The 15,012-nt window shown below is 37.7% G+C and overlaps 1 protein-coding gene and 1 long non-coding RNA gene across 30 annotated transcripts in view; one reads left to right on the top strand and one right to left on the bottom strand.

The window, feature by feature from the left end:
• LOC147364571 (uncharacterized) overlaps positions 1 to 14,084 on the bottom strand; it is a 47,689-nt gene extending 33,605 nt beyond the window's left edge. For 10 of the 26 annotated variants that reach the window (XR_015134702.1, XR_015134697.1, XR_015134709.1 and 7 more), the window contains exons 1-2: positions 2,773 to 2,910; positions 99 to 272 (exon numbers count right to left, since the gene is read on the bottom strand). This is a non-coding gene — a long non-coding RNA (uncharacterized LOC147364571). The other 16 variants (XR_015134714.1, XR_015134704.1, XR_015134705.1 and 13 more) reach the window with 4 other exon arrangements.
• RPS27L (ribosomal protein S27 like) lies at positions 2,706 to 6,290 on the top strand. 4 transcript variants are annotated; one of them, XM_086321369.1, is made up of 4 exons: positions 2,828 to 2,931; positions 3,851 to 3,955; positions 4,883 to 4,993; positions 6,090 to 6,290. In XM_086321369.1, the coding sequence occupies exons 2-4, from the start codon at positions 3,937 to 3,939 to the stop codon at positions 6,116 to 6,118; spliced, it is 159 nt and encodes a 52-aa protein (XP_086177495.1). In that variant the 5' UTR covers positions 2,828 to 2,931; positions 3,851 to 3,936; the 3' UTR covers positions 6,119 to 6,290. The 4 variants fall into 4 exon arrangements, with proteins under 4 accessions (XP_086177496.1, XP_086177495.1, XP_086177497.1 ...); XM_086321371.1 differs by having other exon boundaries at positions 3,847 to 3,955; XM_086321368.1 differs by having other exon boundaries at positions 2,828 to 3,239; positions 3,847 to 3,955.
• Positions 14,085 to 15,012: the final 928 nt, after the last annotated feature.

Raw genomic sequence — 15,012 nt, 5'->3', positions numbered from 1 at the left:
GTGCCGCCTCAGTCAGAAATTAAATTGGTAGGAAAATTAAAGAAAATGATGTCAGAGCTTACATCTGAGACTCTTACCCCTTAGAGCTGGGAGCTTACCTGAAGTGTCAAACATCCTCATGAGTGGCAGATGGACTGCAACCCCAACAGCAGAGCTTTAGGGACAGTGCTTATGTCTCTGTTGGAGAACTGATGTGCAGAAAAGAGGTGGGTTTCAGAAGTCACTGCTGCTTTCAAGAATGTGTTGAGAATGAGCCACACGTGCTTTGCAACCTGCCCACAGGTGGACAAAAGAAAGAAAAATAACGCTGTCTTGGTTAAAGTTTGATGACAATATGGATTTCCCTAAGCTTCTCCGAAAAATACTTAGAGGCAGTGGTAACAAAAGTTTACATTAGGGCCCCACCTCACACCCTGAATTTCTTAAAGCTGAGACTAAACTAAACCTCTTATTGTCTTTGTGGGAAAAGAAGAGTATAAGCCTGAGGAACTCCAGCCCAGGTGAAAGTGGGGAACCAATCTGTTTAGAACCGATTTTGGCCAGCTTGAAATTTAGCCTCAGTGGGTTGATTTGGTTTAAGGTGAACACCTGTGGGTTCTCCCAGCCTTTGAAGTTTGGAAAGAAGGAAGGGGCTGGAAGTAGCCTCACACTTCTAAGGTGAAGGGGGCTGGATGCTGAATGGAGGGTTCAGCAGCACCTTCTCAGACCTCACTAGAGAGAACAGCTGGAAAGTTCTCAGGCAGCATGCAGAATTTCAGCTGGCACTTCAGAGTCCTTTGGGAAGCCAGGCAGGAGTTCCTTGAGCAGGATCCTTGAGTAGGCTGCCAAGGCCAAGGGATCCTGCACCTTGCACCTGCCTATATGTCTCTTTATCTGTCATCAGTGCAAGGGCCTGGGGACATGTTAGGAGAAACTGAGCTTTGGACAAGCAGGCAGAGTCCAGATCTCCTTGACCTTGAGTTTTATTTCTCACACTGTTACAGTGTCTCAGAAGTGAAAGGGTTTTGACACTGTACTGGGCATTGGTTAAGAAGCTGAAACAATATAACTAGGCCTGCTCATTAGACATTGTTCTGAGACCCACTACACACCAAGTGCCAAAAGGAATTCCAGGTTAGGGAGTTCCCCAGTGGTCTAGTGGTGAGGATTCCAGGCTTTCACTGCTGTGCTCCATGTTCAACTCCTGACCAGGGGTTAACTGCAATTCTGCAAGCTGTGTGATGCAGCCACACACACCACCCCCCCCCTTGCAAATTCCCAGGTTAATTAAAAACTTATAGATAAATGCTACAACAAAAGAATTAAAACTTAGGCAAATATTTAGCTGATTCTAAGGAAGGCTTAGGGGAGAGTCCTTTTCCAGCTCCTAGAGGTACCTACAATCCTCCACTCACCACCCTCTTACTCCATCTTCAAAGCCAACAACATGGCATCTCCCAGACTCTTCTTTCAGCACCACACCTCTCTCTGTCTTTCTCCTCCACGTTTAAGGGCCCTTGTTATGACACTAGGTCTACCCAGATAACCCAGGATAATTTTCCTAGCTTAAAGCCAGATAATTAGCAAACTTAATTCCACTTGCCATATAAACACAGGTCCTGGGGATTAAGAAGTCTTTGGGGCCATGATTCTTGCATACACAATTGTATTATTCCATACACGAATCTGTCTGAAACTATTTAACATTAATATTTTAAATATTAAGCATTTAAAAACCAGCCCTAATGTCTACCTTAGTCTATGGATGACATAAGATATATATTCACAGGATGAATGCTCTGCGCCTATTGAAAGTCATAATGTAGGAGAATATATAGTAACATGGAGTGACGTTCACTACACAGTAAGTTGTGTGTATGGGGATTCGTCTATAAAAGAACATGCACAAGATGATACCAATTATGTAAAACCAAATCCCAAAACAAACCTATATGCAAGTGAAAAATAAATGGGAGGATATAGGTCAAAATATTAACAATATTTATCTCTGGATGGTGATTTTAAATTTCTTTTGCTTTTCTCCATTTTCCAAAATAGACATTACATATGCATCATGTTTTCGAAGAGAAATAAAAGCTGATCGAGAACGTCTACCTAGGACAATTTTCTGATCAAGTATTTTTTAGCTTTTGACAACACTCGCTCAATCTACAGGATGGTGCTCTTCATCAAAAATATTTCAAGTCTGGCCATCGGTGACACTCACTGTTTTTTCAAGTCCGAGCTGTCCACTCTGGAAAATGTGACCCACGGAGGATAGGAAGGAGCCACACAATGAACTAAGCAGCAAATAGGTGCTTCTTAAAAACCTTTTCAAGGCCAAGCAAACCCAAAGCACAGCCACACCCCGCGAAGAATTTAATAACCAGTAATTTGGAGCCGGATGCACAAGTAAAGGAGCCTCTTTCATAACCTCGCTGGCACGTGTTAATAGTGTTAATTAGTAATACTGTTTTTAATACATAAAAGAACATAGGCATCGCCCGTGTGCCTGCCAGCTGAGTGGCGGAGAGTGTCTTGCCGGCGGGACCGCTGACAGGACCCAGCGTGCCCACCCTGGTCCGCTCCCGAAGCCTGAGGCGGCTTCCCAGACGAGAGTGAGCCGTCTGAGCTCGACCCTAAGCACCACTGGGCCCAGAGCAGAGACCTGAGGCCGGGGGCCCTAGCCCGGGAGCGCGTTAGAATCCTGGGCTTTGCGGTGTCGGATGGGCGCGCGCCTCAGCACCTCCCCTCTCCCGGCACTCGCGGATCCCGGCCGGAGCCAGCCCCTACCACCGAGAGGTGCGCCTAGAGGGACGAGCCCGCCGCTTCGCTCCTCCCAGCCTCCAGTATCCCGGAAGTTGACGCCGCGCGCTTCGTCGCGTGCTGCTCGCTGGGGTTGTCGCCTTAGAGATCTGCACGGGCTGGGCTTGCGAAAGGATCAACATGCCTGTGAGTTGTTTACTTTCGGGCTTCGCGTTTGTGTCGGCCTTCTCTGTCGCCCGAGGGGCCCCGAGGACAGGCTAGATTCATGGCTCCGCTGGGCCCCGGGGCTACCTGCAGAACGCCGCTCGGCGCCTCGGATGGCGCGGCTCTTTCGCGCGTGGCGGACTTGTTGGGACTTGCCCGAGCGGCGCGGCGAGCCGGGCCCTGCCAGGGCGTGGAACTGGAAGCCCGGCGCCGCCCTGGGCTGCGGTCTGGAGTTGCTGGTTGGCAGGGAACTGCTCCCTGCGTACCTTACTCAGCCCTCCTGGGTTTCGGTGGGCATCCGCGAGGCTATGATCGTTTACGTCTTCTTGCTTTCCTTTCTTTTTGTGGTTCTTGCCCCCCTCTGCTTCCTCTCGGAAGCGATTTTCTGCTTGTTTCCTTTTTGAAAACTGTCTTCGAAGTTGCCATACAAATTAACTCTATCAGGGACAGTCAAGCGTCAGCCACTTAAGAGTTCTTGTCAGATCAGATGTTGAACCCAGGGGGCAGAAATCACCTCGCTGTTGACATTCTCCGGGTCTACCTCAGCAATTTCTTGTCTCAGCGGGTCCACCAGGGTCAGGATCATTAGCACCACAGTTTTATTTTCTCTGGCGACTGTTATTAGTTACGAACAACGGAGTTAACCTTACCATCTGTTTCCGGATCGTTGTAAAGCCCCTTAACTGGGACTTAGAGAACTCAAGCATTATAAACAGTGTTGATGAAAGTTAACAGGCTTAGAAAACAAAAACTAAAGTGTTGTCTGTGCTGAGTATGACTGTTATTCCTATTTTTGCATGTATATTTTACATATGTTAAATCTGTCAGAGTTGTGGTATCATTGTAGTACTCATACTGTTGTTTGTTTTTTTTGTTTGTTTGTTTGTTTTAATTCAGTTAGCTAGAGATTTACTGCATCCTTCCTTGGACGAGGAAAAGAAAAAACATAAAAAGAAACGGCTGGTTCAAAGTCCAAATTCTTACTTCATGGATGTAAAATGTCCAGGTGAAATTTCAAACTTTAATTCCTTTCCTAAGGAAAATTTCTCTAAAGGACTACTTACAGAATTTCTGTAAGGACTGCTAATAATCTGTTGTGTACATTTAGATATTAGGACCCTCTGTTGGAGTAGAAGTGGGATTAAAGAATTGGAATGTCCTAGGGTTATTTGCATAATAAACCACTTCAGAAACATTTGGGTAGGGGGTTGTGAAGATGGGATTTCCACAAGGGACATGGCATTGAACTTATTAAGTCTTTAAGATGCTCAGATGGTAAGTTTTCTTTTTCATGGTTCAATGAAAATTTGATTCTTCATTGTAAAGCTGTGGGATCCAGTATGGTGGCCATTAGGCACATGTAGCTAGTGAGCACTTGACATGTGGCTAGTCAGAATGGAAAAATTCTTTTTCATTCTTTTTTTTCTTGAGGTATAACTGACATAAAAGTAGTTTATGATGTCATGATTCCATATTTGTATATACTGGGAAATGATCACAATAAGTCTAATTAATACCCATCACCATACATAGTTACAGTTTTTTTTCTTGTGATAACTTTTCAGATATATTCTCTTAGTAGTAACTTTCAAATATTCAGTATGGTATTATTAACTGTAGTCACTACAGTAATTTGCTGTATCTTTAAAGTGTGAAATACACACCAGATTTTGAAGATATAGGGAAAAAAAGGCTTTGATTACACGTTGCAATGATATAATTTTGGAAATACAGACTTCCATAGATTATATTATTAATTTCATCTTAAAAAAAAAAAAACACTTATTTTTAATGTGGCTACTAGAAAAGTTTGTTACGGATGTGGTTGAACAGCACTGAAGTTCCTAATCTTTTACAAGGTCTCTACTAGAAGTACACTGAACAGGTGCTGTGTTTTCTTCTGCTTTTCACTTCTAACACTGCCCTTTTTTAGGTTGCTACAAGATTACCACGGTCTTCAGCCATGCTCAGACAGTAGTGCTTTGCGTAGGCTGTTCAACAGTGCTGTGCCAGCCAACAGGAGGAAAGGCCAGACTCACAGAAGGTAAATCATTTGGCATTTTCTAACCCAGGGATGAGATTTTATGATTTTAGAGTCTTTTTACAAAAATCAGTTTAAAAGAAATCATAGATTCGTAATTACCAAAATAATTTTTATCTTTCATTGTGTGCTCTTTTTAGTAAAGAGTACCCTTTTAAATTAGATAAGTTTGTACTCTTGACCTTGCAAAGAATTCCATAATCTGTTATTGGTCTTAGTTTAGAACATCTAATTTTGTTGTATTATATTTAGTCAATTTGCTTAACTTGGAATATTAGACATAATCAGAATGCAGTAAACGAATAAATACATGTAAATATTTTGTTTCCTATGTATTTGGTACATATAATTTAAGATAGTTTTTATCAATGCTAGCTAAGCAACAGATAACTATATTTAACATGTTAGAGGTTTGATTTCTATGAGCAACTCATGATTAAGACAGTCTCATTTTTAATTCTTTCACTTTTGTGCAGTGAGAAGAAATAATACATATGTATATAATTTTCCATAGTAGTACTTAGGGATTTACAATTCAATAATGATATTTAAAATTGGCTTGTGATATTTTTGGTAACATGGTAAATTCCATGTTATTCTCACTGGAAGAGTTATAAGTGAATTGGTAACAAATCCAAGATCTAGTTAGTATGACCTGGTGAGATCTAACTTTGAAGTCAGCACAATATTTAAGTGCAGTATTCTGCTTAAAAATGTACTTGCAAGATTGCCAAAACCTGCATATCATGCCATGATCTTAGAATTTGTGTCCACATGCTGACAGATGATTAAAAGGGTGCATATGTACTAGAGTTTTCCTAAAAGATCTGAGATGAACTCTAACGAAAATTATTTTATGGAGAAAAGAATTTAGAATAGTTCTTAAAAATTAAGTTTGCATCTTCTGACAGCTTGCATTAAAGTTTTAACTCATGGTCTTAAATGAATTTCATTATAACATTTGAGAGGACTTAATGATTATTTAATCTAAAATTTCTAAAAGCTAAGTTTTTATGTAAAAAGTACTTTTTATCCTTACAACTCTATACCAGAGATAGAACAGACTTGTGTTTAATATGCTCTTGTGATTCTTTTGCAGGCTGTTCATTTAGAAGGAAGCAACACTAATGATCCACACAACTTCTTGAATTTGTGTTCTATCGCAGAAAGCCTTATCAGTTCAGTAATTCCAGTTAATCTACCAAGATAATGTAATTACATTTAATTTTGTAAGGTATACAGCAACACTCTCCTATTTTGGTGTCAGTTTTTCAATAAAGTTTTGATTATGGGCAAATTACTTCTTTGCTTTTTTTAAAAGTATGTGTGAATATGCTCTACATTTATATATACTGTGTATGTGAGTTTGGTTTAAACATTTTTAAAAGCATATTCTGATTAGTTTGTGTCTCACTTCAGGAATAGAAACTCAATATTTATTTTATGTCATTTTTCAAATTACTCTGAAGGGGTTGTGCTGTGCTGTGCTTAGTTGCTCAGTCTTGTCCAACTCTTTTTCACCCCATGGACTGTAGCCCACCAGGCTCCTCTGTCCATGGCAATTCTCCAGGCAAGAATACTAGAGTGGTTTGCCATGCCCTCCTCCAGGGGATTTTCCCAATCCAGGGATGAAACCCAGGTCTCTGGCATTGCAGGCAGATTCTTTACCATCTGAGCCACCAGGGAAGCTTACAAATGGAAAGTTCATTATTTATTAATTCTAAATGTAGTTTGGTTTTGTAACTATGGAAACGTATAGAAGTACATATTTAATGCAGTAACAATCACAGTGTAATGCCTTGGATTTATGTGCCCATAACATACTGCATAATTTAGTACAGTAACTGTACCTGGCATCTGAGTTATACTTAATAGAAAGCTCTTCAGGGGCAGAAAATTTGAGAGGAGGAATCAAGAGTATTGTGATTTTTCCAGGATGTCCTGGCAGGGAGCAGTAGATGGTACTACGTTCTCTGGTCCAGACAAGTGAGCACTGGTGACTGCAAAACATGTTAAGTGGCTCTGTAATCTCATTGTCATTCTTATGGTTTATAAAGTGACCCTTGGGACTTAGGAAGTAGAGTATATCTCTCCCTTTGTAGCCCTTATATGACTGCCCGTTAGACTGGGAAGATAACTGTTTCTGTTTACCCGTTATCTTTAAGCCAGGCACTTAAGACAGGCATTTTCTACCAAGAGGTGTTCCTATATATACACCCCTAATCCGAGAGACTGATCCATTAACAATACTGATTGTTATATCAGAGGAATGTTGCATGAGAACTGAAGAACTGTGGAAAGTTTGGGGTGTATTGTATGAGAAACAGATAACTCAGGGCTTCTCAAACTTTCTTGGTATATAGCCTTTTTAGTTTCAGTAATTTTTTTCATGGAGTTCCCTGGCCAAAAGAAATAGCTAATGGTTAAATTTATTAAGTAGTTAAATTATAGCAGCTTTAGTACTAAAGTAAAAAAAACTACATGTAAATTAGAACCAAAGTGATACTTTTTGCTTCATTCTTAAATGACCTGCTAATGAAACGAGTGTGCCTTCTGGGTACTGAATATCTGTCAAAATTTGGATCACATTGGACACTGCCATTTTCATTTTTTCCACATTGATTTTTGCATAGTATTAGATTCTTATCACAGCAATGACCCAAAACCCAGCTTCACAAAGATGTATCACCAAAGGAAATGTGCTATCTAAATGTAACAATTACCTGGAACTCGAAGTTTGTGTGGTCTCCAAAAGATGTCAGGTGTCAGTGTTTGCTCCAAGGCACCTCAGCGTGCACAGTTTAGGAACTTTGGCAAAACCTGTGATAAACAGGGAGCAAATTCTTGCAAATTTTCTTGGAAATAGCATCAAAAGAAAGTATGGTACTTTAAAGAACCTAAGAGTTAATTTAAAGAGATATTTGGCTCTGGGAATTGAATGGTATATTAAGTTTTATTCCATTATTAAACAGTATGACTTGATTTGAAAAATGCTCAGAAGAGAACATTCAGACTTTTCCAAACTTAAATAATATGTTTTCCAAACATTATTATTTACTGAGTGTTTTTCTTTAATATTATCATTTATATTGTCCTCATTTTTTTTTGGGCCTTGCCACAGGGCACGTGGAACCTTAGTTTCCCTGACCAGGGATGGAATGCCATGCCACCTGCAGTGGAAGTGCAGAGTCTTAACCACTGTCTTCATTTTTTAATGTAAGGAAAGTCTAACCTATCCATAAATTAGAAAAAAAATTACATAAAAATAACTAAAAATTAAATTCTTGGCTTCTGATCTGATCAGATAACAAATGGTTTCTTATCTGGTTGCCTCTGTAAATCATCTGATACAGTTTAATTTTTCAGATATAATGTATACCATAAAACTCAACACTTTACAATATAAATTTCAGTGGTTTTTATTATATTCACAATGTTGTTCAACCACTGCCAATATCTAATAATTTCAGGCAATTTTCATTATGAGAAAAAGAAACTCCATACTCACTAGCATTCACTCCCCATTGCTTCCTCCTCCCAGATCCTGGCAACCACTAATACATTTTCTATCTCCTTGGATTTGCCTGTCTGGACATTTTATATAAATGGAATTATATAATACATGGCCTATTATGTCAGGCTTTCATTAACGTAAATACATATCATGGCCATTCATGCATGTACTTCATTCCCTTTTTAACTGAATAATAATATGTAGAATATACATTTTGTTTACCCATTAATCAGTAATGGACATTTATGTTTTTTTCACTTTTTGGCTATGAATAATGCTGCTATGAATTTATGTGTACAAATTTTTGTGTAGAGATATTTTAAATTCTCTCAGACGTATATACCTAGAAGTAGAATTGCTAGATCGGATGGTAATTGTTTAGCTTTTTGAGGAATTGCCTGTTTTCCAAAGTGCCTGCACCATTTTATTCCTACTAGCAACAACGCACAAAGGTTCCAGTTTCTCTACATCCTTGTCTGTTTTTGTTTGTTTTTTAATTATAGCCATCTCAGTGTTTGTGAAGAGTTACCTCATTAGGGTTTTAATGTGCATTTCCTTTATGACTAATGATGTTGACTATATTTAAATGTCCTTATTGGCTATTTGTATATCTTCTTTGGAGAAATGTCTATTCAGATCCTTTGTCCATTGTTAACTGGGCTGCCTTTTTATTTTTGAGTTGTAAGAGTTCTTACATATTTTAGATACAAATCCCTTATATATGTGGTTTGCAAATATTTTCTCCCATTCTGTAGCTTGTCTCTTCATCTTTTGTCCTTAGAAACACAAACATTTTTAATTTATATGAAGTCTAATTTATCTAAATTTTTTTGTTCTTGTGCTTTTGGTGCTATATCTAAGAAATTATTCCCTATTCCTAGGTCACAGAGATTCATGCCTGTTTTCTTCTAAGAGATTTATAGTCTTCATTCTTACATTTAGGTTTGATCTGCTTTGAATGAATTCTGCATATGGGAAAGGGAAGCAGGGATCCAACTTCATTCTCTAATTCTTTTTAATGACTGCACAACAGTCCATGGTGTGGAAGTACCATAATTTATTCATCATTATCCTATTGGTGGGCAATTTGTTTCTAGTTTTTTCCCACTATAATCAATGCCATAAATATATTTAAGTATTCCTTAATAATAGAGCTTTTATTTCTGTGGGTTAGATTTACAGGAGTAAGACTGCTGGTTAGAAAGATAAATATATTTTTAATCAAGTGATGCCAGACTTCTTTCTATCAGCGATATATGAGAGTATTTTCCCCCTTCCCCATCTTCCATAAATAAATGGAACCCTTTTTTTTTTTTTTGCCACTTTGGTGATTGTAAGGTTATTTATCATTGTTACTCTAATTTGTGGGCTTCCCTGGTAGCTCAGAGATGGTAGAGAATATGCTTGCAATGCAGGAGAGCTGGGTTCAATCCCTGGGTTGAGAAGATTGCCTGGAGAAGGGAATGGCAACCCACTCCAGTATTCTTGCTTGGAGAATTCCATGGACAAAGGAGCCTGGAAGTCTACAGTCTATGGGTTGCAAAAAGTCAGACACGACTGAGTGACTAACATACTCTATAATTTGGATATCTAGATTACTGATGAGTTTAGAAGTGGAAAGAAGCCAGAATAAGCTACTATCTTCCTAGGGTTCATTTTCTCTCTCTCTCTCTTTTTTTTTTAACAACAATAACAAATTCTTCATATTAGAATTTTGGTTTAAAATAGTAGGAATATAGTTTCCTACTGATGCTATAACAAACTACAACAAACTTGGTGGCTTAAAAAAAAAAAAACACATGAATTTATTATCCTACAGTTTTGGAGATGAGAAGTCCACAGTGGATCTCTTGAACCTAAGATCAAGGTGTATGTTTCTTCTGGAGGCTCTAAAGGGAGAATGTTTCCTGGTCTTTTCCAGTTTCTAGAGGCTACCTGTATTTCTTGGTTCCTGGCCCCAGATTACTCCATCCTTTACTTCTATCATCACATCTCTGACTCTAACCTCCCACCTTCCTCTTATAAAGACCTTTGTGATTACACTGCATTCACTTGGATAATCCAGGATAATCTATTTCAAGATCCTTGATGTAATTACACCTGCAAAATTTCTTTTGCTATGTAAGGTAACATTCACATATTCTGGAGATAAGGATGTGGACATTTTAGGGGGCCATTATTCTACCTGTCATAGAATACAAAGTTGAAGAATTCTATCCAGATTTGAAAATTGAGATTCTGTCTATAGTAATAATAATAAAAACTCCCTGCAAAAAAAAAGTCCAGCACCAGATGACTTCACTGAGGAATTCTACCAAACATAAAAAGAACTTAAACCAATCCTTCTCAAACTCTTCCAAAGGATTTAAGAGGAGGGAACATTCCTAAAATCATTCTGTGAAGCCACTACCATGCTGATACCAAAATCAGAATAAAGACAATACCAAAAAAGAAGAACATAGGTCAATAATGTTGATTAATATAGATACAAAAATTCTCAACAAAATATTAGTAAATCGAATCTAACAACACATAAAAAAGATCATAAACCATGACCAAGTTGGATTCATCCTAGGGTCACAAAGATGGTTCAACATACACAACCAATATGATAAACAACAAACAAACACATCAACAAAGAAAAGACAAAAACTATATCTCAATAGATGCAGAAAAAGCATCTGATAAGATTCAAAATCCACTTATGATTAAAAACTTACTAAAGTAGGTAAAGAGGGAACATATCTCAACATAATAAAAGCTATTTATGATGAACCCACAGCCAACATAATACTCAATGGTGAAACACTGAAAGTCCTCCCACTAAAGTCTGGAATAAGATAAGGATGCCCACTCTTACCACTTCTATTAACATAATATTGGAAGTCCCAGCCATAGCAATCAGACAAAAAAAGAAATAAAATGTATCAAGTTGGAAGAGATATAATATGCAGATGACATAATACTATATATAGAAAACCCTAGAGATGCCACACAAAAACTATTAGAACTGATAAATGAGGCCATCAAAGTATACCAAGATACAAGATTAATATACAGAAGTCTATTGCATTTCTTTACATGAACAGTGAAATATTAGGGAAAGTTTAAAAAAATCACCTTTAAAAATGTAGGAATAATCGTGACCAAGGAGATGAAAGACGTATATGCTGAGAACTATATAACAAATTGATAAATAAAACTGAAAATGATTTAAAGAAATGGAAAGAAACCCTACACTTTTGAATTGGAAGAACTAGTATTGTTAAAATGGCAGACTTAATGCAATCCCTATAAAATAACCAATGACATTTTACACAGAACTAGAAGAAAAAATCCTAAAATTTATATGGAACCATAAAAGACAGAGAATTGCCAAAGCAATCCCTGAGGGAAAAGAACAAAGTTGAAGGTATACTGCTCCCATCCTTTAGATAATACTACAAAACTACAATAATCAAAGCAGCATGGTATTGGGACCAAAATAGACATGCATCAATGTAACAGAATAAGGCACTCCGAAATAAACCCACACCAATGGCCAATTAATCTTTGACAAAAGGGGCAAAAATATATGATGGAGAAACGACAGTTTCTTCAGCAAGTGGTGTTGTGAAAGCTGGACAACTGCATGTGAATCAATGAAGCTGGAACACACAAAAATAAACTCAAAATAGCCTAAAGACTAGGAATTCCCCTGTGGCCCAGTGGTTAAGACTCTCTTTAGAGTCTCTCTCTTGATAAGAGAACAACATAGGAAAAATTCTCGACTTGAATTTTTCTTAGGGAAGCAGGTTGGTTTTGATTATTCTACAGGAACATAATATTGGAGCTGCCACTGCCATCTGCACCCAGAGCTCAGGAGATACCAGTTTTAGCCCTGCTCACTGTTTTGTGGTTGTGTTCTTCAGTCCATGAGTATCTTTCTCATTTTCTCATTTCACATTTTATATATAATGCTATGTATATAAGAGAGGTGGTGTTTAAAAGTATGACTCTACTGTGCCATTTTTGTCTTTAATTTGCATAATAACAGAAGTTGTGAATATTCTTTATTTGAAGCCAGATTTACTATTTAAAATCCCAATATATTTTTATTCAATTTATATGACAATTTTTTTTTTTTACTAAATATTTCACCTGTAAAGTTGGATGCTACCGAATGTCCTTTTATTGGGCCTGTAAATTTTTAGAGTTTTCTTTTTTAACGGGAAGACAAGATAATTTTAGAACAGCCTTTTGAGTTAGATAAGCCTGGATTTGATATGAGTTCTAATGGTTAATGGTTATGTGACTTTGGGCAAAATGACTATAATACTTTCTACTTAATGGGGTTGTTTTGAAGATAAAATGAGTTAATAAAGTTCTTAGCACAATGCCTGACACATAGTGAGCGCTCTGCTAATAGTATTCTTTTAAATAAAAAAGGATCCTGCCGATTCAAAATCAAGAACTTTCAAGTTCTATTTTTTCTTTCAAATTATTTACCCACCTCATTACCACACTTGAGCACAGTTGTGCTAACTACTGCTGCAAATCAAGCCACCCCAAAATTTAGTGGCTTAAAATGATGATGACATTCTTTTTCATGATTCTGTGGGTTGATCTTACCTGGGCTCATCATGTGGCTGCCTTCATCTGGAGGCTCAACCGGACTGGAAGGTCCAAGATGACTTCAGTCACATGTCTGGTGCTGGCTGTCAGCTGAGTATGTAGTAAGCTAGTCTGGTTTTCTTACATGGCAGTCTTGGAGGCGGTGTTCTCAGAGGGTAAAGATGGAAGGTTTGAAGACCTCTTGAAGCCTGAACTCTGGAACTTACGCAACATCATTTCCACAATATTCCACAGGTCAAAGAGAGTCACAAGGCCAGCCCAGGTTCAAGGGAGTGGAGAAACAGACACCACTTTTGGCTGAGAAGAGAGGCAAAATCACATTGCAAAGGAGCATGCAAAATGGAATGGGAGGAATTTGTGGCTATTAAAAATTTTACTACATTTTGGGAGACTTCCAATATTTATCAAGACTATTCATTCTCCAACTCCATGAACATGTACGTCCACAATCAATTTTTAAAGAAATGCTTTATTCATTTCCCCTATTCTGGATGGGCACAAATATAGGTAGGAAATTTAGAGGAAATCCAGGTGGCCAATGAATGCGTGAAAATAGGTTTAACTTCACTAACAATAGGTAAATGCAAGTAAAAATAATCAGATATCATTTTCTATCCATTGCTCAGTCAAAAATTAAAAGTCAGTGGTGGTATACAAACAACAGAATTAGGTTCAGCTACATAAAATTATCTATGTTCAAGCATCTTTTGATTTGGAAAAATAACAATTTCATATGGTTCAACTCAAAGAAAAGGATGTTCCTTACAGCTCTGTACATAATAGTAAAAAAAAAAAAAAAAAAAAAATCAGCTAAAAAATGGAGAGTATAATGTGATTATGTTGTTGTTACTTAGTCGCTAAATTGTGTCCAACTCTGCGACCCTAATGGATTGTAGCCCACCAGGCTCCTCTGTCCATGGGATTTCCCAGGCAAGAATACTAGAGTGGGTTGCCATTTCCTTCTCCAAGGGATCTTCCTGAACCATGGATTAAACCTGTGTCTCTTACATCTCTGGCATTGGCAGGCAGATTCTTTACTGCTGAGCCACCAGAGAAGCCCATATAATGTGATATAGTCATACAATATCATATTTTATAGCAGTAAACTGGATTTATATTTATCAACTTGAGCAGATCACAAAAATCAATGTTAAAAAGGGAATGTAGAACATGTTTTATTTACATTTATACAAATAGCACCATAGTATACATAGTATACACACAGTGTATATGTATATACTTGGCTGTGAAAGCATTAAACAAGGGAGTGGATGAATATACACCAACTCCTGACAGCTGGTCCCTGTAGGGCAAAAGTAGTGGGGCTTTGGGTGATGGTTCTAGGGGTCTTCAGTTTTATCTATTAAGTTTTACTCATTATTATTTTAAAATGAAGAAAATTTGACTAAATATTAGCATTTTAAATTCTGGGTACTGGGATTACATGGGTATTTGCAATGTGAAGCTTTTATGCTTTCTAGTATTTTTTTAAAAATAAAAGATCAAGGGAACTCCCTGGTGGTCCAGTGGTTAGGACTCTGCTCTCACTGCCAAGGGCCCAGGTTCAATCTCTGGTTGGGGAACTGAGATCCAAAAGCCTCATGGCACAGCCAAAGCAAAACAAAATATCAAGTAGCTATTCCAGTATCTCCTAAGAATAGAACTTAGACTATTTGAACCTGAATCAATAGCAAATAACAATATAATTCTTTATGCCTATGATTGTGATAATGTATCTGTAAAACCCTAAAGGTTACAAGTAACTTCTTTCTTAATAAAATACAATAATAAACTCTAACCCATCTAAATGAAGATTTACATTTTTTCTATAAAAACTACAAAGACATATTTCCAGAACCTCAACTATCAAATCTGGAGCAGAATTTTGAAATTT

Source organism: Bos grunniens, chromosome 10, assembly GCF_055505025.1.
Source record: "Bos grunniens cultivar Pamir isolate PY7600 chromosome 10, Bosgru_T2T1.0, whole genome shotgun sequence".
NCBI lineage: Eukaryota > Metazoa > Chordata > Mammalia > Artiodactyla > Bovidae > Bos > Bos grunniens.
Note: the sequence above shows the minus strand (reverse complement) of the source record. Positions and strands in the feature narration are given on the sequence as shown.

Bases quoted from the DNA above. Each gene is read 5' to 3' on its own strand.
- RPS27L (XM_086321368.1), top strand. From the start codon at position 3,063: ATGGCGCGGCTCTTTCGCGCGTGGCGGACTTGTTGGGACTTGCCCGAG. The intron at 3,240-3,846 runs GTGGGCATCCGC...GTTTTAATTCAG, and splicing joins CTCAGCCCTCCTGGGTTTCG to TTAGCTAGAGATTTACTGCA. The intron at 4,994-6,089 runs GTAAATCATTTG...ATTCTTTTGCAG, and splicing joins AAAGGCCAGACTCACAGAAG to GCTGTTCATTTAGAAGGAAG.